The 23,679-nt window shown below is 45.4% G+C and overlaps 1 protein-coding gene and 1 long non-coding RNA gene across 2 annotated transcripts; both read right to left on the bottom strand.

Annotated features, from left to right (window-relative positions):
- Positions 1-866: 866 nt before the first annotated feature.
- Positions 867-11,778, bottom strand: LOC123093132 (uncharacterized). Its single transcript, XR_006445118.1, has 3 exons — positions 11,560-11,778; positions 10,748-10,904; positions 867-10,228 (listed from the first exon to the last, which is right to left on the bottom strand). It is a non-coding gene; the product is annotated as an uncharacterized lncRNA (long non-coding RNA).
- A 5,348-nt stretch (positions 11,779-17,126) lies between these two features.
- LOC123095128 (uncharacterized) lies at positions 17,127-18,005 on the bottom strand. Its single transcript, XM_044516945.1, has one exon. It carries the CDS (start codon positions 17,692-17,694, stop codon positions 17,260-17,262), a length of 435 nt encoding a protein of 144 aa, XP_044372880.1. The 5' UTR covers positions 17,695-18,005; the 3' UTR covers positions 17,127-17,259.
- Between the last annotated feature and the right edge of the window lie 5,674 nt (positions 18,006-23,679).

Below are 23,679 nucleotides of genomic sequence, written 5' to 3'. Positions count from 1 at the left end.
ATGTCATACACTACTTTCTATTTTCCATTGGAGTTCGATTGCACATTGAGCCAACGTGTGCATGACTCGACGGTCCAGGAAGGAAATCCTTCCTTTTCAGCTAGAAAAACTGCCAACATTTCAAAACTGCAACTTGATGAAGGGGCACATCACATACACCCATTTGCTCAAGTCCACTCTGGCCCATATGTGTTTTGTTCAATCACATTCAAGAACACAGAGAGAACTGAAACGCAGTTTCATTGTTCCTTCTATCACCTGTCGCTGAAACCGTTTGATTGTTTTTGCCGAAATGATTTACAAGTTCAGCAAGTGATGAGCTGCGAGAATAACCTATTCATTAGGTAGGCGTTTCCGCGCTATGCTGAATGTGGTACAATTTTCGACGCAGATTCATAATTTGCAGCTTAGCTTATCTCTTGGCCCTCCAATTAAAATATAGGGGTTGACCTTCATCACAGGCGCCGGAGCTTCTCTGCATCTATATATAATGGACATTCCCTAGCTTCTGGACAATCACCACAAAGCAGCAGGCCTTTGTCTTTGTAGGCTGAGTGTCTCCAGTAGTCATCCTTGTGTGAGTTTTCTTTACTTCGTTCCATTAATTCTTCATGGTTACGAAAGATATGCAGTTATACCGAAAAAGGCTTTCGCCCCGCTTTATAAATAAAATCAGTGGTGTTGGGTCCTTCCATTCTTGATATATATTTCATGCATGAGTGTTCTGATTTCTTCCTTCGGTTCTGAAGAAAAACATCTCTGGTCTAGGCTTTCTAGCTTACTGTAACTTGTTTCATTCAGTCCAGAGCTTAGTTGCACCGTGGATGTAGCTGGTCATGCATGTACATGCGTTTGTGTATCAGTACTGTTGTGTATGCTTTATTTGATCTGTAGTGCTGATGATTTTTCCATCAGAAACAAACATGGAGAGTTCATGTGTATCCAACGTCACCATTCGCAGTGTATTGTAAATTATCTCTTTCGGCATAGGGATTGATGTTCTGCTTCATTTACAGGCAGACGTATCCATCTGCACATAGGCACAAGCAACCTTGTCGGTGATAATGCCGAGAACCGTGTCCGACGGAGGTGAAGACTTTGATGGCGACGTCTCCAGTCAGCCGGGGTCGCGCCGTCACACAGACAGCAACAGCACTCACCACCACCATGGCTACAAGGTCGGGTTCCCGCCGGTGAAGGGCCTCTTCGCGGAGTTCGCTGATGGGGTGAAGGAGACGTTCTTCGCCGACGACCCGTTGCGGGAGTACAAGGACCAGCCGAGGTCCAAGAAGCTGTGGCTCAGCCTGGTGCACCTCTTCCCGGTGCTGGACTGGGGCAGGAGCTACACCTTCGGCAAGTTCAAGGGGGACTTGGTCGCCGGCCTCACCATCGCCAGCCTCTGCATACCTCAGGTATAGTAGGTGTCTATTCTTCTTGCATGCAGCAATCACGGTACAGTTGTTTGATTTATCTTACATGCGCTCTCCAATGGTGTCTTATCTTACACCAGGATATTGGTTATGCCAAGCTTGCCAACCTGCAACCACACGTTGGACTGTGTAAGTTCACATAAAACACGGTAGAATGCCCAGTTTTGCTCCTGCAAATATGCATGCAGCTAGAATGACCAGAGTTTTGCTGGATCCTTTTTGCAGACAGTAGCTTCGTCCCGCCTTTGATATACGCCCTGATGGGCAGTTCCAGGGACATAGCCATCGGTCCAGTGGCCGTCGTGTCGCTGTTGCTCGGCACTCTCCTCCAGGAAGAGATCGACCCGGTAAAGAATCCACTTGAGTACAGCCGGCTGGCGTTCACCGCAACCTTTTTTGCGGGGATCACTCAGGCAATGCTCGGATTCTTCAGGTGAGCATGGCCCCCCGGTGCCTGTTAACTTTCCAGTTCACGATGACATGTTGGCATGAACACTTGAATACCTCATCTATTTTATGTAGTCTCTGACCGGGCTCTGCTGCAGGCTAGGGTTTATCATAGAGTTCTTGTCTCACGCGGCAATCGTCGGCTTCATGGCGGGTGCCGCCATCACCATTGCCCTTCAGCAGCTGAAAGGCTTACTTGGCATCGCGAAATTTACTAAGAAGTCTGACATCATATCGGTCATGGAATCAGTATGGGGAAATGTTCACCATGGGGTAAGAATATCATACCTTTCATATACATTTTACTTCTGGTATGAAATAAAATATTTCATAAAACTTACAATTGCAATGTTGATTCAGTGGAACTGGCAGACGATATTGATTGGATCGTCCTTCTTGGCGTTTCTTCTAACTACCAAATACATTGTAAGATAATAATATAACATGTGCAAAATTTCATCTTAGTTCTCCTTGACTATTTGTGATGATCATGCCGTTCCATTGGGATAATTCAGGCCAAGAAGAATAAAAAGCTCTTCTGGGTTTCTGCAATCGCTCCTCTCATTTCAGTGGTCATATCCACCTTTTGTGTGTACATCACCCGTGCAGACAAGCAGGGTGTTGCAATTGTAAGTCGTACTTGACTACCTACCACTTTTTCCATCAGAGTATCTGTGGTAACAAGTTAGTTGAAGACAACAATATGGGCTAATCACTAATTAATTGCAGGTCAAGAATATAAAACAAGGCATCAATCCACCTTCATTTCATCTCATATATTGGTCTGGCCCATACTTGGCGAAAGGATTCAGAATTGGTGTAGTATCTGGAATGGTTGCCCTTACGGTAATAAAAACTTCATTACCATTTCAGTTTCAATTTTTTCTGCGTGGATTTTTTTTTAAGGATATCCAACAATGTCAAAACTAATGCAAACCTTTTAGGAAGCAATTGCAATTGGAAGAACATTTGCTGGCATGAAGGACTACCAAATAGATGGGAACAAAGAAATGGTGGCTCTAGGAACCATGAACGTTGTTGGTTCAATGACTTCGTGCTATGTAGCCACAGGTGACTACTAATGTAGTTTTAAATTGGTACCTATCCCATACAAATATAGCATTCTACTGAAAAGATATGTTCGCTGCAGGTTCTTTCTCACGATCAGCAGTCAATTACATGGCTGGCTGCAAAACAGCAGTATCCAATGTTGTAATGGCAATTGTAGTGATGCTCACACTGTTATTGATCACTCCATTGTTCAAGTACACGCCCAATGCCATTCTGGCTTCTATCATCATAAATGCAGTGGTTAACCTAGTTGACTATGAGACAGCCTACCTTATATGGAAGGTTGATAAAATGGACTTCGTGGCATTGCTAGGAGCATTCTTTGGGGTCGTATTTGCATCAGTGGAGTACGGCTTGCTCATTGCGGTGCGAACTACTACAATTTTTGTCATGTTAATTACAACTGAATTCCTCCTATTGACATGCTTAATGAATGTGGATCTTGCATGGAATAGGTTGCAATATCTCTTGGAAAAATTCTACTCCAAGTAACACGGCCGAGAACAGCTTTACTCGGTAACCTTCCAAGAACAACGATCTATAGGAATGTTGAACAATACCCAGAAGCTGCCAAGGTGCCCGGGATTATGATTGTCCGAGTGGACTCAGCCATCTACTTCACAAACTCCAATTATGTTAAAGAGAGGTAAAGTTCTTTTCTACAAGATTTTACTGAGTTATTTCAGTCACTGGCATGATTACTAGTATAGGAACTAATAATCTTATTTTTCAGAATCCTAAGATGGCTGAGGGACGAGGAGGACCAACAACAGGAACAGAAGCTGTACAAAACAGAGTTTCTCATTGTTGAGCTATCTCGTAAGGAGACAAGGATTTACTATATTTTATAATAAGGAAAATACTATTTTATTTATTTATTTCTAAACACTGATCTACTAACTCTTCAACAGCGGTAACTGATATCGACACGAGTGGAATCCATGCCTTGGAGGAGTTGCTGAAAGCACTTGAAAAGCGCAAAATTCAGGTAAAATACCAAAAACTAGGAGCAGAATTGTATAACTATTAGTTGCTACAGCAAGAATGTTCATGGAAGAAACACTTAATTAAGAACAAAATCCATGTGTGCCACTTACAGCTGATCCTCGCCAATCCCGGGCCAGCAGTGATTCAGAAGCTGCGATCAGCGAAATTCACGGAGCTCATCGGCGACGACAAGATATTCCTGTCGGTCGGTGATGCGGTGAAGAAATTTGCTCCAAAGTCAGCCCTGAACGTCTGAAGAAGGTGCGTCGAGCGAAGCATTGTACAGGCGATGCAAAGAGATGTGTTGGTGTTATTTTTATAGAGCAAGGAACACAGAGGTACACGCCATAGTTCGTGCAAAGGTAAATAATGGAGGTGTGTGGAGTTGGAGCGCATCAGGTTTGCAAGGTGTGGTTGGTGAGAAAGGGGGAGATGGTGGCCTAGTTGGACATCTGCATCAGTGTGCCGTGGTTGTGGTGTGTGTTGGCGAGCAGTTGGATGGAGGTTTATTATGACCCATCTTTGGGGTTTTCTTCCCTCTCCAGTTTTTGGATCTGTATCATTGTATCTTGTTAGTGTTTGTACTTCAAGGCTTTATAAAGAGGTTTTGCATTTGGCTGAGTGGAATGGATACACTAAAGATTCCTACACTACTCCGATAAGATGAGTTGCTTGCTTGTGCATTCTAGCTTTGGGGTATTAGAGCGTCTCTAGCCGATCTTTCAAAACTCCCTCATCGTATTCATCATCCTCTAATCTAATTCCTTACTTTTTTAGGAAATAGAGTTTGTCCATCTAGCCGATCTTTCCAAAAAAAAAAAAGCCGAACACAAAATTTTCACACAAATTCATTTGAAACACGCATTTAAACTATTTCATTGGATAATTAAATGACAATACCACATTAACATCAAACCTAACATACTTGAACAGTTAATTACCAAGTACATTTCCACTACACCAACGTTAAACGAGCTAAAGCATCACCAGATAAGCGGAGCTCTACTCCTGGTTGGAGGGGATATTGATCACCCCACGCCGGAGCCGCCGACCTCATCGTCATTGGCGGCGGGCTGAATCCATGACATCAGTCCTTGCAACATTCATTGTCACAATGCCTGAATGACGAGCACAAGATTTTGGTAGAGGTACACATACAGCTCTACAACATATACTGAAAATCGCTTCCTTCGAATGAGCTTATACACACAAGGTTAACTGGGCGGAACGGTTCAGTCCTGGATGTCGCTCCCCAGGCGACGCCAAGAGCCAAACCCTAGCGCCGCCACTAGTCGCCGTCTAATGTGACCTCCCTTGCTGCCACTGCCTCTAGCCTCTGCTGCGGTGGCGGCAGGCCCTATTTCCGAAGGAGGTTGGGTTTCCTCGGGGAGGCGCGCCAAAGGTGGAGGTCGTCCCATGTGAGGGGACGCTGACGGGGAAAAGGAAGGAAGGGCGGCAGCCCTAGTGTTTTTCTCCAGTCCAACTCACTAACCTTACTACTGCCGGTCGTCCTCGATCAGGCCGCCGACAAGTTCCGTACTCCTTCATCGGCGGTCTTCACGGATTGGTGCATGGCACTCCTGGAATTCTGGATCGGATGGGATCCGGTCATGCGCGTCCGGAAACATCAACCGTGTGGCTTCAAGGGGGAACATCGTGAAGCTCCGGTTTCCATCGACACCATGGGGTACATCAGCATATATGCCGCAAACTCCATGATGTTGATAGAGGTGGGGAATGTCAAGGTGGCTAAGATTGGAAGACCAAAAGATCTCGATGGCTCAAGTCGAGTTTGAGACTGTTAAGTAACGGCGGAGCTGGGGGTCTTGGATGCGATGAAAACAATGCTTCAGAGGTTGATATGTGGGTACGGTCCTGCTGTTGGACGATGTTCTTGTGCAAACCGCACGCGTGATGCCTGTGAGCCTGGTGATTAGGCAGCGGTGGCCTCGGCAAGTGGGGATGGCAGCACTTGGGGACTTCAATTTTAGTGGTGCTCCTTGAGTAAGAGTCTCGATTTCCAGGGTGAAAACTCTAGGTCTGACCTTCATTGGTTGTACCTGGCGAGAGCTCGGAATTTCTCCAGGGTGAAAACCTTAGATATGTTGATCGGGCAGTGAAGGCGCTTGTGCACTGTTTGCTTCCTAGAGGCGTCACTTTTGAAGAACCTCCTTTGTAGTTCGGATGCTGTCATTGGTGGTGGTTTGGGTTCGGCTGCTGCGAGTGGTTGATCACTGTGGTTGGGTCTTTTTTTCTTTCTTCTTTTTTTATCCTTTTGGTTGTGTGCATCCTTGAAGTCTCTAGTTCTTGACATTAGTTTGGTGCAGAGACTGGGTGGAACTGATATCTTTGATATTAATATACTCTCTTTGTCGAAAAATGCACAAGGTTAACTCATGACTAAATTTTCAGCTCTGGTCTAGAAATAGAACAGACATACTTCCTCTGTCCAAAAATAAGTGTCTCAAGCTTAGTACAACTTTGCATTAAAGTTAGTACAAAGTTAAAACATTTATTTTGGGACGGAGGTAGTATTTATTTACTAGAACTGGTAAGGATTTCCTCCAAATATTTGATCCATGGCTGAGGGAAGCACAACAGTACAACACAGCAATACATCATTGACAACGCTGCCTTGTGTAGGCATGCAGTTACTCATCCTTTCCATGATTGTTCAAGTGGCCTACTGATCAAACTCATAGAGGGGATAAAATATACTAGTTTCTTCAACGTAGTTGTGGACTTGTGCACGAGCTCCTCTGCTTATGGCATGTTACAACATACTCTACTTAACAAGCTGTCTCCGGGACGAGGCAGGCCCCAATAATGCAGTTGTTAATTCTAATTATGCACCGTCGACAGAGCATGATCTGCAGCAGGATCAGACTGGAGATCAACAAAGCCAGTCGTCGCAAAACAGATCGATTGCTTAATGCAGCAGGATCAAACTGGAGATCGACAAAGCTAGTCGTCGCAGAAACAGATCGATTGCTTAACTACTAGTTGATGAGATGCTGCTATATTTTATCCCCTTTATGACTCTGATCAATAGGCCCCTTGAACAGCCTTGAAAGGATGAGTGTAACTGCATGTCTGCATGCATGCATACACAAGGCAGGGTAAACAGCAACTAGCCAGGTTATGATATGATGTCTTGATAAACAGATGAAAGCCACCAGGGAGAGCTCATAGCCAGTCTGCTTGTTCAGCAGATAGAGCAGATGCACATTCTTTCAACTCCGGTTGTGTTCTGCAAGATAATTTACAAGTTGAGCGAGTGATGAGCTGTGAGAATAACCAGTCCATCAGGTAGGTGTTTTCTGCATGCGCAATGTTTAATATGGCGCAATCCTCGACGTAGATTCATAATTTGCAGCCCACCAATCAAAAAAGAGGAGTTGACCTTTGATGGCGACGGGAGCTTCTCCGCATCTATGTATAATGAACATTCCTTGGCTTCTGAGCAATCAACACAAAAGCAGCAGGGCTTTTCATCGCTGTGTAGGTTCTCCTTCCTTCCTCCATTCTTCATTGTTCTGACTACTGAATGATACATCAGTCCTGCTGGGTGCTCCATTCTTGATATATATTGTTGTTGTTCATGCATAAGTTTCGAATTCCTTCCTTCGGTTCTGAAGAATAGCATTCTGGTCTTTGTTTTCTTACTGTAAGTAAAACAATTCCATTTGATTCGGAACTAAGACCTTACTTGCACCATGCATGTAGCTGGTAATCGTGCTTGTTCATGCGTTTGTATGTGCTCGTTCATGGATGTTTAACTTCACTTCTCACTACTTCACTTACAGACAGACACTCCCATCCTGCACCGGCGTGCAGTGCAAAAACTTCGGCGACAATGTCGAGAACCATGGCGGACGGAAGTGAAGACGTCAATGGCAACATCTCCAGGACAGGGTCGCACCGCCAGACAGACTACCATGGATACAAGGTCGGGTTCCCGCCGGCGAAGGGCCTCTTTGCGGAGTTAGTCGAAGGGGTGAAGGAGACCTTCTTTGCCGACGACCCGCTGCGGGAGTACAAGGACCAGCCGAGGTCCAAGAAGCTGTGGCTCAGCCTGGTGCATCTCTTTCCGGTGCTGGACTGGGCCAGAAGCTACACCTTCGGCATGTTCAAGGGGGACTTCGTCGCCGGCCTCACCATCGCCAGCCTCTGCATACCTCAGGTAACAAACTAGCAAACTTAGCAAAGCAGCACCGTAGCCTCCACTGGCTTGTCAACGTACTCTGACATGTGCTCTCTCATGCTATCTTACATCAGGACATCGGTTACGCCAAGCTTGCTTTCCTGCCAGCACATGTTGGGCTCTGTAAGTTCAAGATATCTTTTCATCAATGTTGAGATTTCAGGATTTCCAGTTTTGCTCCTGCAAGTCTGCAACTATAATGACCAGAATGTTGCCGATTTTCGTTTGCAGACAGTAGCTTCGTTCCACCTCTGGTATACGCTGTGATGGGCACTTCCAGGGACATAGCAATCGGTCCCGCGGCCGTCCTGTCGCTGTTGCTCGGGACTCTCCTCCAGGAAGAGATCGATCCGGTTAAGAATCCATATGAGTACAGCAGGCTGGCGTTCACCGCGACATTCTTCGCAGGGATCACTCAGGCAATGCTCGGATTCTTCAGGTGAGCGTGGGTGGTCCCTGGTTTACTGACCCGCCACTTCCAGTTTCTGATGTCATATGGCATGGACACCTGACAGTCTCTGAACCGACTCGATTGATCTGCTGCAGGCTAGGGTTTATCATAGAGTTCTTATCTCATGCAGCCATCGTTGGTTTCATGGCGGGTGCAGCCATCACCATTGGCCTTCAGCAGCTGAAAGGCTTCCTTGGCATCGCAAAATTCACCAAGAAGTCTGACATCATCTCAGTCATGGAATCAGTATGGGGAAATGTACACCATGGGGTAAGAATATCCTACCTTCCATATATTCTGTTACTCTTGTCATGAAGACCAATATCTCATCAACTTGTCCTTGTGCTGTTGTTGATTCAGTGTAACTGGCAGACGATATTGATTGGAGCATCCTTCTTGGCGTTTCTTCTAACTACCAAATACATTGTAAGATTAATACTACATGTTCAGAATTTCATCTTGGTTCTCCTCGACTATTTGTGATGATCATGTTGTTCCACTGGGATAATTCAGGCCAAGAAGAATAAAAAGCTCTTCTGGGTTTCTGCAATCGCTCCACTCATTTCAGTGATCGTATCCACATTCTGTGTGTTCATCACCCGTGCAGACAAGCAGGGTGTTGCAATTGTAAGTCAACTTGAGTACTCGCAACTTCTGCCATCAGAAATTTCAGTAGTAACAAATTAATTGAAGATACCTATGTGGATTAATTACTGGATAATTGCAGGTCAAGGATATAAAGGAAGGCATCAATCCACCATCATTTCATCTCATATATTGGTCTGGCCCATACTTAGCAAAAGGATTCAGAATTGGTGTAGTAGCCGGAATGGTCGGCTTAACGGTAACAAAACCTTTATGGCCTTTTTAGTTACAATTGCATGGAACTTTTTTAGCATACCCAGCAATGTGTCAAAACCAATGCAATCTTTTTTAGGAAGCAATCGCAATTGGAAGAACATTTGCTGCCATGAAGGACTACCAAATAGATGGGAATAAAGAAATGCTGGCCCTAGGAACAATGAACATTGTTGGTTCAATGACTTCATGCTACGTAGGCACAGGTGACTACATTTTTAGTAGAAAAAAGTTACATACCCCATATATAGCATTCTACTGACAAGATATGTTCCCTGCAGGTTCTATGTCTCGATCAGCAGTCAATTACATGGCTGGCTGCAAAACAGCCATATCCAATGTTGTTATGGCAATTGTAGTGATGCTTACGCTGTTGTTGATCACTCCATTGTTCAAGTACACACCCAATGCCATTCTAGCTTCTATCATCATAAATGCAGTGGTTAGCCTAGTTGACTATGAAACGGCGTACCTTATCTGGAAGGTTGATAAAATGGACTTCATGGCATTGCTAGGAGCATTCTTTGGGGTCGTATTTGCATCAGTGGAGTACGGCTTGCTCATTGCGGTGCGAACTACTACAATTTTTGTCATGTTAATTACAACTGAATCCTCCTACTGACCTCGCTGATGATTGTGGATCTTGCATGGAATAGGTTGCAATATCTCTTGGCAAAATTCTTCTCCAAGTAACACGGCCAAGAACAGCTTTACTCGGTAACCTTCCAAGGACAACAATCTACACGAATGTTGAACAATACCCAGAGGCTAGGAAGGTACCTGGGGTTATGATTGTCAGAGTGGACTCAGCCATCTACTTCACAAACTCCAATTATGTTAAAGACAGGTAAACTTCTTTTTACAAGATTTAATGATCTATTGGCATGATTACTAGTATAGGAACTTATATTCTATTTTCAGAATCCTGAGATGGCTGAGAGACGAGGAGGAACAACAGCAGGAACAGAAGCTGTCCAAAACAGAATTTCTCATTGTTGAGCTATCTCGTAAGGAGACAACGGATTTACTGTATTTTATAATAACAAAGTTACTAATTAATTAGTTGCTTTTTTGCTAACGGTTTATAACACTGATCTACTAACACTTCAACAGCGGTGACTGATATCGACACAAGTGGAATCCATGCCTTGGAGGAGTTGTTGAAAGCACTTGAAAAGCACAAAATTCAGGTAAAATGCCAAAAACTATGATCAGAATTGCACAGCTACTAGCTGCTACCGCAAGAATGTTCATGGAGAAACACTTTACTAAGAAAAAAAAACCATGTATGCCACTTACAGTTGATCCTCGCCAATCCCGGGCCGGCAGTGATCCAGAAGCTGTGGTCAGCAAAATTCACGGAGCTCATTGGCGATGACAAGATATTCCTCTCTGTAGACGACGCGGTGAAGAAATTTGCTCCGAAGTCAGCCCTGAACGTGTGAAGAAGATGCGCCTAACAAAGCGATGTACATGTGAAGCAAAGGGATGTGTTGGTGCTGTTTTTTATAGAGCAAGGAGCATACAAGTGAATGGCATAGCTTGTGTAAAGGTAAATAATGGAGGTGTTCAGAGTTGGAGCATGTCAGGTTTGCAAGATGCGGTTGGAGGAAAAGGAGAAGATGGTGGCCTAGCTGGACATCTACATCAGTGTGCGTGGTCGTGGTGTGTGTCAGCGAGCAGTTGGATGGAGGTTCATATCATAATCCATCTTTGGGGTAATTTTTCTCCCCGGTCTTTGGATCCACACCTCTGTATCTTGTTAGTGTTTGTACTTCAAGTTGAAGGCTTCATAATGAGGTTTGGCATTTTGGCCCAGTGGTATGGTGCACTAGATTGCGAGGCATGCTCGAACTTGTGTGAGTAATAAGGATACTAAAGGTTCAAACACTGTACTCTGATAAGATGAGTTGCTTGCTTGCGCATTTCAGCTCTGGGGTATTGAACCAAACACATGGTGTGCATGTGTGAACCTTGCTATTGACTGGCAATGGCATGCATGTGTAAGCTGTCGAGTGCTCACTGTTGCCACAAAAGGCGTAGCGATGCCTATAGTACTTACTCAAACTTGCTTGACCACCGCAGCCAAGCACCGAGATAGGTGAGCTCACCGTCTCCGTCCGCCGCCGCCGCCACTAGTCCGTTCAGCACGAGCCGATTAATCGTCGCCGCCGTCCGCTTTCCGACGCTACACAGTAGGAAGCAGCAGACGCGCTTGCTCGGCGGGACGAGACAACAGCGGCTGGCTCGCCTGCGCCGCCAATGCCTCGGCTGCCGCGGTGGCGCCCGTGCCGTGCGGGTGCGGCCGACGAGCCCCGTGGTCACAAATATTTTTTTTGAGGGTCCCCCCTTGGTCACAATTTGGGCCTATGTTTTCCCTTCCGTGGTACTAAGTTTGGGCCTGAGAATAACACCGACGGCCCATATCTCTCTTTTCTCTTCTTCGTGGAGCTCCCTCCCTCCCATGGAAATCCCCCGCCTCCAATTCCTACTCCTCCCCCAATGGCTGCTCCCACCTCTCGCCACCGTCTCCCCTCTCCGTCCTCACACGCGCCGCCACCGCCGCCCACCTCAGACCGCTCTCCCCTCTCAGACCCATCCTCCCTCCGCTCCTCTCCGCCCAATATCTATAGCGCCGTGATCAATGCATTGTGCAAGGATGGTAATGTTAGGCATGCAGAGTCTATCATGAACGAGATGTCTGGGTCTAGGATGAAGCCCGGCACATTCCACCTACACGTCAATTGTTCTTGGGGTTTTCAATAGAATGGATAAGGAGGGGTGTGTGCCAAACGCCGTGGCATACTCAACCCTAGTCAATACGCTGTGCAGTAGTGTGAAGGTGAATGAGGCATTGGGTTTGATTGGCAAAATACACCGGTGTGGTGTTTTGCTGTCCCTATTGCTGCATTATATGTGACATAGGCTGCATTCATTCAAGATGCCTGGAAGCTGTTTGTTGATATGAAAAAGAAGGCATGCAGACTAACTGTGTATACGTGCACATCACTTATAGGTGGGCACTTATTCAGTCAAAAAAAATCACTTATAGGTGGGTGGTGTGTGTCAAGGATGGCCATTAGACTATTTCATACGATGGCAGGAGATGGTGTGCTCCCTAATACGGTGACATATAATGGTTTGATGAATGTTCTGGTAGACAGTTGGAGGATAAAAGAAAAATGGATTCTGCACTTACTGTTTGTAATGTGATGCAGGGACATGGTTGTTTACCTAACACCGTGACTGACATACAATGTACTGATCAAGGGCTATTGCACAATTGGTAATACCGATAAGGCAATATCCATGCTGATCAATATGTTGGAGGGCAGAGGTAGAGCTACACTTGTAATAATTATAGGATTGTAAAATGAATACCTGATGGCGGACCAGAAACTTGTAGCCTTGCTTGATGTAGTTTCAGACTGCAACTTTGATGACCAAATAACCAATAGTTTCGAAAATGATCTTATATTTTCGGACGGAGGGAGTAACAAAGATGAAATTTCAGTCCTCTGTTCTTAATTAGCAGAACTGGATCTTGGACTATCTCAACAGTTGTATGATGCATTGTTTTCTGGATTAAGCAGAAGTCAGAGATGGTTTAAGGCAGAGAAGCTGTACAGACGCATGGTTGGTTAGGGTTTATGCCCAAACCAGGAGGCATATAATTAGTTGTTATTTCACTTTTGAGAGCCCTGAAAGTTGACCTGACTATGGATGTATTCAGACATATGTCTGCTCAGTGTCGTGAACTCCACCTTGTTGGTTATAAAGAACTAATATGTGCTTTATGCCAATTTCATAGAAGAAGTGAAGCCCAATTTGTTTTTGAAGACATGCTATCGAGGAATTTTAGTTTTGATGACATTGTATGGACTATTCTCATCAATGGACTGATTGGGGCCGGATACAAAGACTTGTGCATGGAGTTTCTGCACATTATGGGAAAAAAATCATCATACGCCTAGCTTCTGTATGTGCACAATTGTAGCAAGGGAAGCATTGAAAGAGTAGCCATAGAATCAGCTGGACTTGATGCACTGCAGCAATTTGGGATTCTCTTGTGATGCCTCATGTGCCAGAGCTGTTAATCTGGAGTGAATTAGATGGCTAGAGGGACCTTTTCTTTGTTTTGCTACTTGGTCTTCCTCGATCCTTGTTATCTATTCGCAAGGCTTCCGCATTGTGCTTCCAGTGAGATCAAAGAATGCCTATGTGCAGCAAGTTTCATATCCAGTTTAGCTGTTACACGCTGAACATTCCCATCATTCTGCACTCTAACACTGAATCACTGATTACCAACCTCTATTTCAAACCGCAGGTACGGACTTCAATTCCTGTGCTTAAATCCTAATTTCCTATATCCTGTGATTGTCCTGTAAAGTTGTGATGCATAATACCTTCAAGATTCTGGTTGTGTTTAGGATTCCTAGGGATTGTCAGAAATGGGAGCCAGAGTTGGAAGACCCAAAAGATCAATTCCGTGAATACTTCCCGATTGGCCCTTTAATTGGAAAGTGGTACAAGATGCATCAGGTGATATACCTCTTACACTGTCCGCATTTTGCATAGGCATAAAAAAAAGCTGTTTTCCCTGCCATAAACTGAGACTGAAAACATATGCACAGTGTAAAGCTGTTACCAATTTCCTGGACTCTATTTGGACAAGTCCCTTGCGAGTTGCGAGCATGGTTGCCTTGCTCACTGCTTGTGGGCATGGGAAATCAGCCACCTTTGGTCTTGCTATTGCTAGAGCCATCGCAGGTGGGTAAGCTCAACCAGATGAGCCTCCCCATATGAGCATGCCTTGTTGGGATTTAGCTTCTACTTAGGCCAAAGGGGCGGACCACGGTGCTCCTATGCAAGCCAACACGATGGAAAGCAGCACGCAAGCCTCTGACATAAATGTATGAATGCAGCAGGCACAACATGTCAACAACTTGGGGCCTCCTTGGGCTTTAACGATGGCCACCCCCGCAGCTTGACGACGAGCTGCTCAAAAAAGGGTGTTGTAATGTCAGAGGCCTAGATCTCTCGCTTAGTCCATTGGAGATGATTAGTGAAGATGATTAGTAAGGATGTCTAGTTAGTTGGAAAGATATGTTCAGTTAGCAAGATAGATATATGGTTTGTTAGGAAAGTCGAGATTCTGTTCTTAGGCATTATTAAGTCGAGGCTTCCCTATAAAAGGGACACCATGTACCTCATAAGGATTATCGAATAGATGGGAATAAACTAGTACCCCCTCTGTAAATTAATATAAGAGTGTTTAGATCACTAAAGTAGTAATCTAAACGCTCTTATATTAGTTTACGGAGGGAGTAGTAAAGATCTAATCCCCGTCCCCAACCTTCCCTCCCTCTGATCCCCGGCACCATGGCCGGCCAACCTTCGCTCCTCGGAGCTGTACCCCCAAACGTGTCACGTTCATCGGTCTTAGGATCGATACCAGTCCTAGCACATGAAAATCTGATACTCCATATATTTTGGTTTAGAATCTGTTCTGAAAACCAATTTTCTGTGTGTTTTCGAACTTCTAGAATTTTTCCTATTGCATCCTCAGAAGCTCCAGCCGTTTACTGGGGGCATCAACACCTACCATTTCTAGCTACTGGTTAGCTAAGCAGGGTATGGCTGGAACTCTTAAATATGCTGATATATCGCCTATATTGGTTCATGCATCAGTAATCACTACGCAAGAGCTGAGTGTAAACTCTACCTTTGGCAATTCAGCATGAACAACAAATTGCGATGCCAGGTCACCTCGAGTTGAACAGATGCATGCTCACTCGCAAAAAAAGATGCATGCTCACCGCTATTTCATTCAGTGGACTGACCTGCCCAAACTTATTTCATGGACGCCAATTGGTTCAGAAACCGTTATGCTGCTGGCCGTTACCAGCATGTACCAATACTTGAGTCTGAGAAAGAAAGAGTAACCAAACTTGTTTTGGGCTTTCATGCATGGTTGCAGCTTTGGAGAGTTTGAGTCGAAAACCTGTAGCAGAATATGAGCGTGTTGCAAGTAAGGTCGTATATTTTCATGGTGCACCAGTGGATCCGTGACCCAACAACATTCAAGAGTGAAAACTCCATGTCCATGGCTCCAGCCTCCAGGGGACATGCGGGTAAATTGAGCAGTGAGAAGTGTGGAGCTTATAGCGAGGCCGACTGCTCCGCAACGTTGCCATATTCCAGCCCAGCTTTGGTCGCTTACCTGCCTGCCTGACTGCACAGCACACCACAGGAAGCGCGCGGTTAATTTACACGAGCGGATGCAGTAGGTCAGTAGATCCTCGTGACGCGCATTGAAAGAGGCTGCGAAAAGCCTGTGGCAATGCCTGAGCTCGCATGCTTGCACAGTGCGTACGATGGATTGGTCCCTGCGTGCGCCTGGTTCAGGTCCAATATTACGCATACGATGAGGCAGGAAAAGGCAAGGGGGGGAATGAAGAACCGCTGCGGCGGCGCAGCGAACTGCTGCCGGGGCATGCATGCCCTCGCTGAAGCCGATCTGCCACGCAGCCATTGGCCGCGGCGGCGGGGCCTCATCACGTGGCGCTGCTTCGGAGACCTTCGTCAGAAGCCTTTGTTTCGCTGGACACCGGTCAATATCTTCTTCTTTTTTCATTTTTTTTGTTGCGAATGACGCCGGTCAGTATCTAGCTAGCTAGCTAGTAGTAGTACTGCTGGCGCAAGCGACACGAAAACGACGAAGACAGCTAGGCCACACGATTCCTTCGACCATTCTATGCTCCACAAAATACTATCGATGTTGTACTACTGATATAAAAGTACTTGAATGTTTTGATTGAGTGTGTGTGCGCCAGTCACCAGCACGCTTGGGATGCTTTTGCATGCCCAGCAGGCATGTTTCCGGTTGATTCAAACCTCTGGTCTTTCTTCACCCTGTACGTATATTCAATTCAAATACTATTCGTTGTCGGCTCGGCTCAAAATTGATGAGATCACGGTTTGGGCACGCCATATTGAATAGCCTGGCCAGTTCCACTGTCCGTCCGCTTTGATCACGCGCTGTCCGTGATCCGCTTCAGCTCCTGACGGAGGAGCCTGTATACTTCGTGTCAGTAGACTACTAGTTAGCCCGTGCGTGATGCATGTGACGTTTCTTCTCCTTGCCATACTTCGAGTTGAGTAGTGTGTGCGTGTGACAACACGTAATACGTTTAATAATCCTAAACAATCTGCTGATGCGACGACATGCACGTATCTTTATATTTTGAAATGAGACTAGATATCATCTTTTATTTCCTCTCCACATACAGGAGATGTGTAACCCGCTTCTATGCGTATACTCCCATGTGTAGTGTCTCTGTCGTTAATCGGTTGTTACTCTGGTTCTCTATGAACTTGGGCCAACAATATTTTGTTACATTGACACATAGGAGGATCCCATGTGCAAAATTTTACTGAACAACAGCTCACAAATGTTCTTTTTACAATCAAAGTCAAGGTCATTTTGTCTGTCTTTATGAACATACGTGTGTATTTCGATAAAGAGAAACTAGTCGTATTCAAAGTCGCATTCTGAGAGATGCATGTGTCAACATCGACCATCCTAATAATGGACATGCTAATTAAGTAAGCAAGCATATGCTCACCTTGAAGGTTCAGATAGGTAAAGTAGTGTGACTAGCTGGGAAAGCTCAAATTAAAGTAACCCAACAGGTAATAACTAGTGGTACTGCAAATAAGTCCGGAGCTTACAAGCCGTACGTACAAAATAACCAAAGAACAGCTAGCCGCAGCCCGCAGGGACGGCGTACGTACGTACGTAGACGATATTACAGATGAAGCGAGGTGTCCACGTCTACATCACCCCTATAGCCTGAATTCTGCATTCTCGGCACCTCCCCCCACGAGCTCGCCGCCGCCGCCGCGGGCTGCGACGCCTGGACGCCGCCGTTCCCGCCGAACCCGCTGTAGGCGGACGCGCCGTGCAGGGGCCTAGACGGGCGCACCAGGTCCGGGTGCAAGAACCACCTCGGCCGCTCGTCGCCGCTGGCCGCCGTCGGCTGCAGGCCAAGGTCCAGAGGCGCCGGCGGCAACGGGGAGCCGGCGCGGTCGGTGGCGTCGGCGGAGTGGTGCACCCGCTGCAGCTCCCTTCCCTCCCTCATCTCCTTGACCCTCTGCAGGTTCCTGAACCGCTCCTGGAGGAGGGCTATGGAGGACGTGTGGATGATCGACGGGGAGGCCTCATTGCGCCCCTGCCTTCTCATCGGAGAGATGGACTTGCTTACGAGTAGCTGGCCAGCAAGTGCTTCTTGTTGCAGAGCTAGGACTGGCTTAGCTCACTTGTAGTGGGTAGAGCGAGCTAGCTAGGTGGGTATGCGAGTGTGCGATGCGAGAGGGAGGGGTGGCGCTGTTTGGTCTGGTTGGAGCTAGCAAGCCGCAAATGGGCCGATCACTGGTTGAGGGGAGGTTGGAGGGGGCAGGCCGGGGTATATATATGTATGCGAGAGGGGAGGAGGCATCAGGCATGGGGGGTTTGCATAGCATAGATTGTCTGTCCTCTTGCACTAATACTCTCACACTGGCTAGCGGCTACTCATGATGATGCGTTCGTTTGGGTATGTATAGTGATTGCATGTGTTTCCGCGCCAGCTCAAATCCAAGGGATCCAATCCAAGGCCCGTCCACTTTGCTGGCAAGCTAAAGCGGTTCGAGGAGGAAGAAAGGGAAGGGAATCAGGGCGAGGGGTGGAAAGTCCAAGCGGGAAAATGCCTCCGGGCCGGGGTAGGGTGTATGCATGGACATGGACATGAACATGGATGGTGTGGCGCGTGCAGCTAGCTAGCTAGCGCTAGTGTAGTGGTCGTGGTAGTGGTAGGGGGTTGGGTTCGGTTGGGTTTGGTTTGGTGATTGGATGTGAGGCGCCACTTTTTAAAGTCGGGTGAGGCCGGGGAGGTAGTACAAATGGCCCTGGAGGCTAGCGCATGGCGCGAGACAGCGGGGAGGAATATGGTCGTATAGGATTTCGTGGTGGTCTTTGTCCTCTAACCCTTGACGCCTCTCTTCTTTTTCGTTTTTCTTTTAAACTCGGAAGGGTTGGTTGCATGCGAGCCCTCCTTGTCCCCGCCCTCCTTGTTCCCCAATGTTTATCGTTGCCTTGTTTGATGTCATGGACGTGGACGACCCTCGGCTCGATTGGGACAGGAGCTGCTCATCACCTCATCGATCACCAAGGTTATGTTATGTTATGTTAAGATAAGCTGGCCCATCGATCCATGCAGGAGTAGGAGTATATATCCATGCATGGCAGCGCATTCTATTCCCACTGCGGTTCTTGATTTCATAGTTAAATGTACGAAACCCTAGCTCGCTAGATGGCTTGGGGTTTTGCGCGGTGGAGCCGTGTGCCGTCGTGTGCGTAGGGGTTGGGGTGGCTTTGATGTTTTCTGTTGTTTGGTTGCTGTGTGGCCAAGGACGGGGTTAGTGCTCCAACCAATCGACCTGCCAGATGATGAGTTAAGGATCGGTGTAAATAAATAATACGTATCACTTACCTAGCCTATAGCCTTTGTGATTGCATGCGGATTCTGTTTTTTACTCGGTGCGGTTGGACTATTGGAGCAAGTTCACGCTTTCCAGGGGGTAGGTTTTGAGTTACCCCATTATTTTATGCTGTTTGTTCTAAAATGAGATCATGCTTGTCTACCCCCCCAAAAAAATGGCAGAGTCGTAGGCCCAGATCGCATGCTATGCCAAGCGGGACAAGACAAGGGGCACAAACAGTGCGAGCTCCGTCCTTGCATGCTGACTGCTCTTTCTGTATTAATTTATGATTACTCCCTCTCCTGTAAGGATCAAAACTCATTACTTATGTGTACTATATCTTGCTCTTTTCCGTCTACTTTTAAGACCTGGCCTTGGTGCGACAAGCAAGCTTTGTGTATTCTGATTCCTCTGGCTCTGGCCCTGTGGGCGCGGGCGTAGGAGTAGTACATGCATGTGTGTGCATGTGTGGATGTTCAGCCAGGTACTGTGCGTAGGTGTTTCCTTTCCTTTGTTTGCCAGAAAGGGACCGGCCGTGTCACAGCTTACAGATCCATCCCAATTATGTTTATGTCATCATGCATGGGCCATCCATTGATCCATCACCCGTTACATTTACATCATTTGTGTCGTATAATAATTACGCGAATACAAATTAATATGTGTCAATGTCCTAATCCATGCTTGACAGCTTGAGTTTGATTATTGACAGAATCCAATGGTGGGGCCTTTGTTCAATCATATGCTCACACTAGCTTGTGCATCACTTGAATTGGGTGTGTAGCTAAGAAATGTGTGTTCGTGCATGGAGTAGTACAAACTGATCATGATCAGTACTCTTGGCCTAGAAAATCGACCATATATATTTGCATCACAAATGGGGAGGCTAGTTACCTACCACCCCGACATGACATTTACCGAGCCACCTCGATCAAGCTAATGTAAGATCTAATCAAATCATGCATGGATCGGCATCTCTCAATTTTAATTTTAATTTTGAGAAATTATGTGTCAGCGACTCGGCAAGCGTACGGTGCATGCATCGATCACTACCAACAAACAACGGGCAGGCATGCAGGCTCTGTGCCCTGAACCTACACACTGATCCGCCGTGCATGCATGCATGCATTGTATGCATGGCATGGCATGCACCCGATCCTAGATAGATCGAGGGCCCTTCCTTCTCTCACGTTATCCCCACCTGTCACGCTCTCTCGGCCTTCCATCTCAGCTATACCTCCAGCTGCTAGAACACCGATCCTCCGGCCGGTTCGATCCCGGTTCCCATGCCTCGCCGTCCCCGGATCCCCCGCCATTGCTGATCGGCACCAGTGCCTCTTGCCAACGTACGTACGTGTACCCTTTCGGAACCAAAGGAAGCATTGGGAGGGAGAAGGAGTAACTAAAGATACTTGGACAGCATGCAGCCACCTAAACATTCTATGGGTTGACGTTAGGGCCTTCATTCACAGGATTCTGAAAATGCAGAAACAAAAAAAAACACAGAATTGAAATGTCAAGACGGACAATGTTACACTCTGTTTGGATGTTGATATTGAGGGCCATGGAATTGAATTGGCCCCAATATCAAATCTGCTTGACTTTGATATTGACATTGAACCCGAATTCTGTTGTTTGGATGTGCACAGAATTGCCACTTGGAATTTGGATGAGAGCCTCAATTCTGAAGCTTGTTTGGATGGTCATCCTCTACATTGGAATTGCTCATTTGTCATATGATGAAAACTGAACTTCCATGTAATGTTTGAAACTAAAATACATGCAATCTTCATTTATTTTTTGAATGACTATATACAAAGAATACAATCTACAATTATAAACAAGATGCACTTACCCAAAAACAACAATTATACAACACTTATTTGATAGCAGCACATACACAGCAGCAGCAGCACATATATATCAGCAGCAGCACTTATACATCATCAGCAGCACTTATACAGCAGTAACAGCACCAGATATATATAGCAGCACATATATATAGCAGCACATATACAACAGCAACAGCACTTATACAGCAACAGCAACACTTACACAGCAGCAACAACAACATTTGTACAACAGCAGTAATACAACAAGAACAACAACACTTATAGATCAACACCATTTAGCTAACAACAAGACATAACATGCGAAATTCAAGTCTGATACAATAACATAGGAAATTCAAGTGCGATGAAATGAAGCACATAGTACATGTGTTTTTCATCATTACAATAACATAGTAACTTCAAACTAGTCAAACGTTGTTCTTCTCATTGAGCATCAACAACCATTCCTTCCTAAACTCCATGGGCAACTCCATAAGCGCTTGGAATAAGCGTTCACTAAGGATGAGTTTACCATATGCTCGCAACATGTCTGAACGAGCCAAGTCCGGGATCTTTTCAAGGGCAACAATGATTTCAAGAGGAGGAGTAACCTTGGGCTGCTCTAGTGGCTCAAGTGACTTCAAAGCATCTTGGAAAGAACCCTTCATGTCTCCAAGCATGCACAAGATAGCATCGCCCGTTCGCTGCCTTTTTTGTGGCAATTCTGGAGAGGCTTCAACATCTACTACGTCTAGTTCTGCTGGTTGTGCTTCACTTTCAGCACCTGTCATTGCACCTTCACCGGTTGCATGATCTTTGGAGTATATTGTGCAGATTGCCTCCCAATTCTTCACTTCTTTGTTCTTGTAGCAAGTGCCTTCACATTAGCCTGCACACACATACAAAGTAAAACATTAGCCTGCATGTATATATATGACATAGAATAAATTAATTAACCATCATTTTTTACCTCAACATATTTGTTCACACATCATCACTATCCATGAGTAGCTTGTTATTGACCCAATCCCAACCAAATCCACTCTGAGAAAGAATCTTGCTAATTGTAGCATAATGCTTGTCAAAAGTCTTCATCCTTAAACATATTTTATCCTTTGTGACCTTTAGTCCACACTTATCACATATTGCCTTTATAGCAGCATTGTAGACATGTGGCTTCCATCCATTTTGGGCTTGATCACCTCTATTGTGATGTTCAACAAAGACATCCAACAAAACCTTATCCATCTCATCATTCCATGTCAAGTAATCTCTACTATACTTCTTCTTTTTCTCTTCAACCATGGTGCTACAAGTAAAAAGTTTGAATAACAATTGACAAACAAAAGAGAACATATATTAATTGCTTTCTCATGATGATGATGTACAAAATATCCAAAAGTCACCATCCAATAGCTATGCACAAAAGAGAACATAACAGCGTCTAGCTAGCACAAAAGAAAAGACATCATCTAGCCAATCCATCATCTAGCTAGCACAAAAGAAAAGACGTCATCTAGCCAATCCATCATCTAGCTAGCACAAAAGAAAAGACATCATCTTGCTAATCCACATGCTGCGCTACTGCTGTAAATTTGCATGTGCCACTACATATTCAGCAAACATGTCATTAGATAGTTGGTTCCTGAAGTTGGTCCATGCATCGTTAGACAAGTCGGTTAGGTTGGTTGTAGCATGTGAAAAGAGAACAAGATGCCAAGAGAAAAAGCCATACCATTAGGTACAACAAGTGCATCTTGGCGATTAGTTCTCATGGAGTCGCGTAGGACTCTAGAGTCTGAAGCGGAACCTTCCCAGCCAGGTAAGACATACAGAAATTTCATATTCCAGTCCACCACACCGAGCATGTTTGTACTGACAGCTTGCTTCCTATTCCTGTACCTCCCTTGGGAAGGCACGGGAACGGAAACATCTACATGACAGCCATCTAATGCTCCTAGTGCACCAGCAAACCACTTCCATTTGTAATCATGGGGAGGTTGAACATTAGCATCCGGAAGCTTAATGAACTCTCCATGCATAGATAGAATGGCTCTTAACACTTCAGAAAAGTGAGTACTTATAGTTCCCAAAGACCGCTTGTATGTGCCTCGAAGCAACCTCATTTTCAGACCATGACCCACTACTAACAAGAACATGGCAACCTTTTCTTCTACAGCCACATACACACTATCAACTAGACCACACCTCTCACGCAACATGATGCACAAATCATGAAAATTTCTTTTTGTTATACGTAGCTGATCATAGCATGCCACTTCTGAGCCATCATACATATCTTTCAACAAATACTTCCTAAGTGTGTGCTTGTGCTCATCATCACTAAAACTACCTAATCCACGAGGTGCTCTCTGTGAAATAAGGTATGCCATTCCAAGAAGTGCCGATTCAAAGTAAAGTTCTGTCAAGATTATCCTTTTCCTCTTTCTCCTTTTGTTCTCTTCAGTTATGTATGAAATCATGTCTACTTGATCTGATAGTATGGAACTACACAATAATTTAGTTATCAGCCATCAATCATTTATACAGCTTTCAATCAATAAAACTGAGCATTTTATGAAGCGAACATCACACAATAAATTAGCACATCAAGTTGCAACTCTGAAGACCTACTAGAACAGAATAAAAGATGGCCCACAAACATAAAGATTGTAACAGCAATACATATCTAAAACACCTACAATTTCTAATCCTTGAGAAGACAAACATCTAGACAGATCTAGATCAACAACACACACACCTATGAACATCACATACCTTGAATCGGGCTGCTGAGAAGGATCCATACACCCACCAAGTGACCTGCAAGAGGCAGAGAAATTGGGGATCAGAGAAGATTTCTAGGGTTTCTAGATG

This window comes from Triticum aestivum, chromosome 4B (assembly GCF_018294505.1).
Source record: "Triticum aestivum cultivar Chinese Spring chromosome 4B, IWGSC CS RefSeq v2.1, whole genome shotgun sequence".
Lineage (NCBI taxonomy): Eukaryota > Viridiplantae > Streptophyta > Magnoliopsida > Poales > Poaceae > Triticum > Triticum aestivum.
The sequence above is the reverse complement of the archived record's forward strand: the minus strand, read 5'-3'. Positions and strand labels throughout refer to the sequence as shown.

Coding starts and splice junctions, on each gene's coding strand:
- LOC123095128 (XM_044516945.1), bottom strand. CDS start 17,694: ATGAGAAGGCAGGGGCGCAATGAGGCCTCCCCGTCGATCATCCACACG.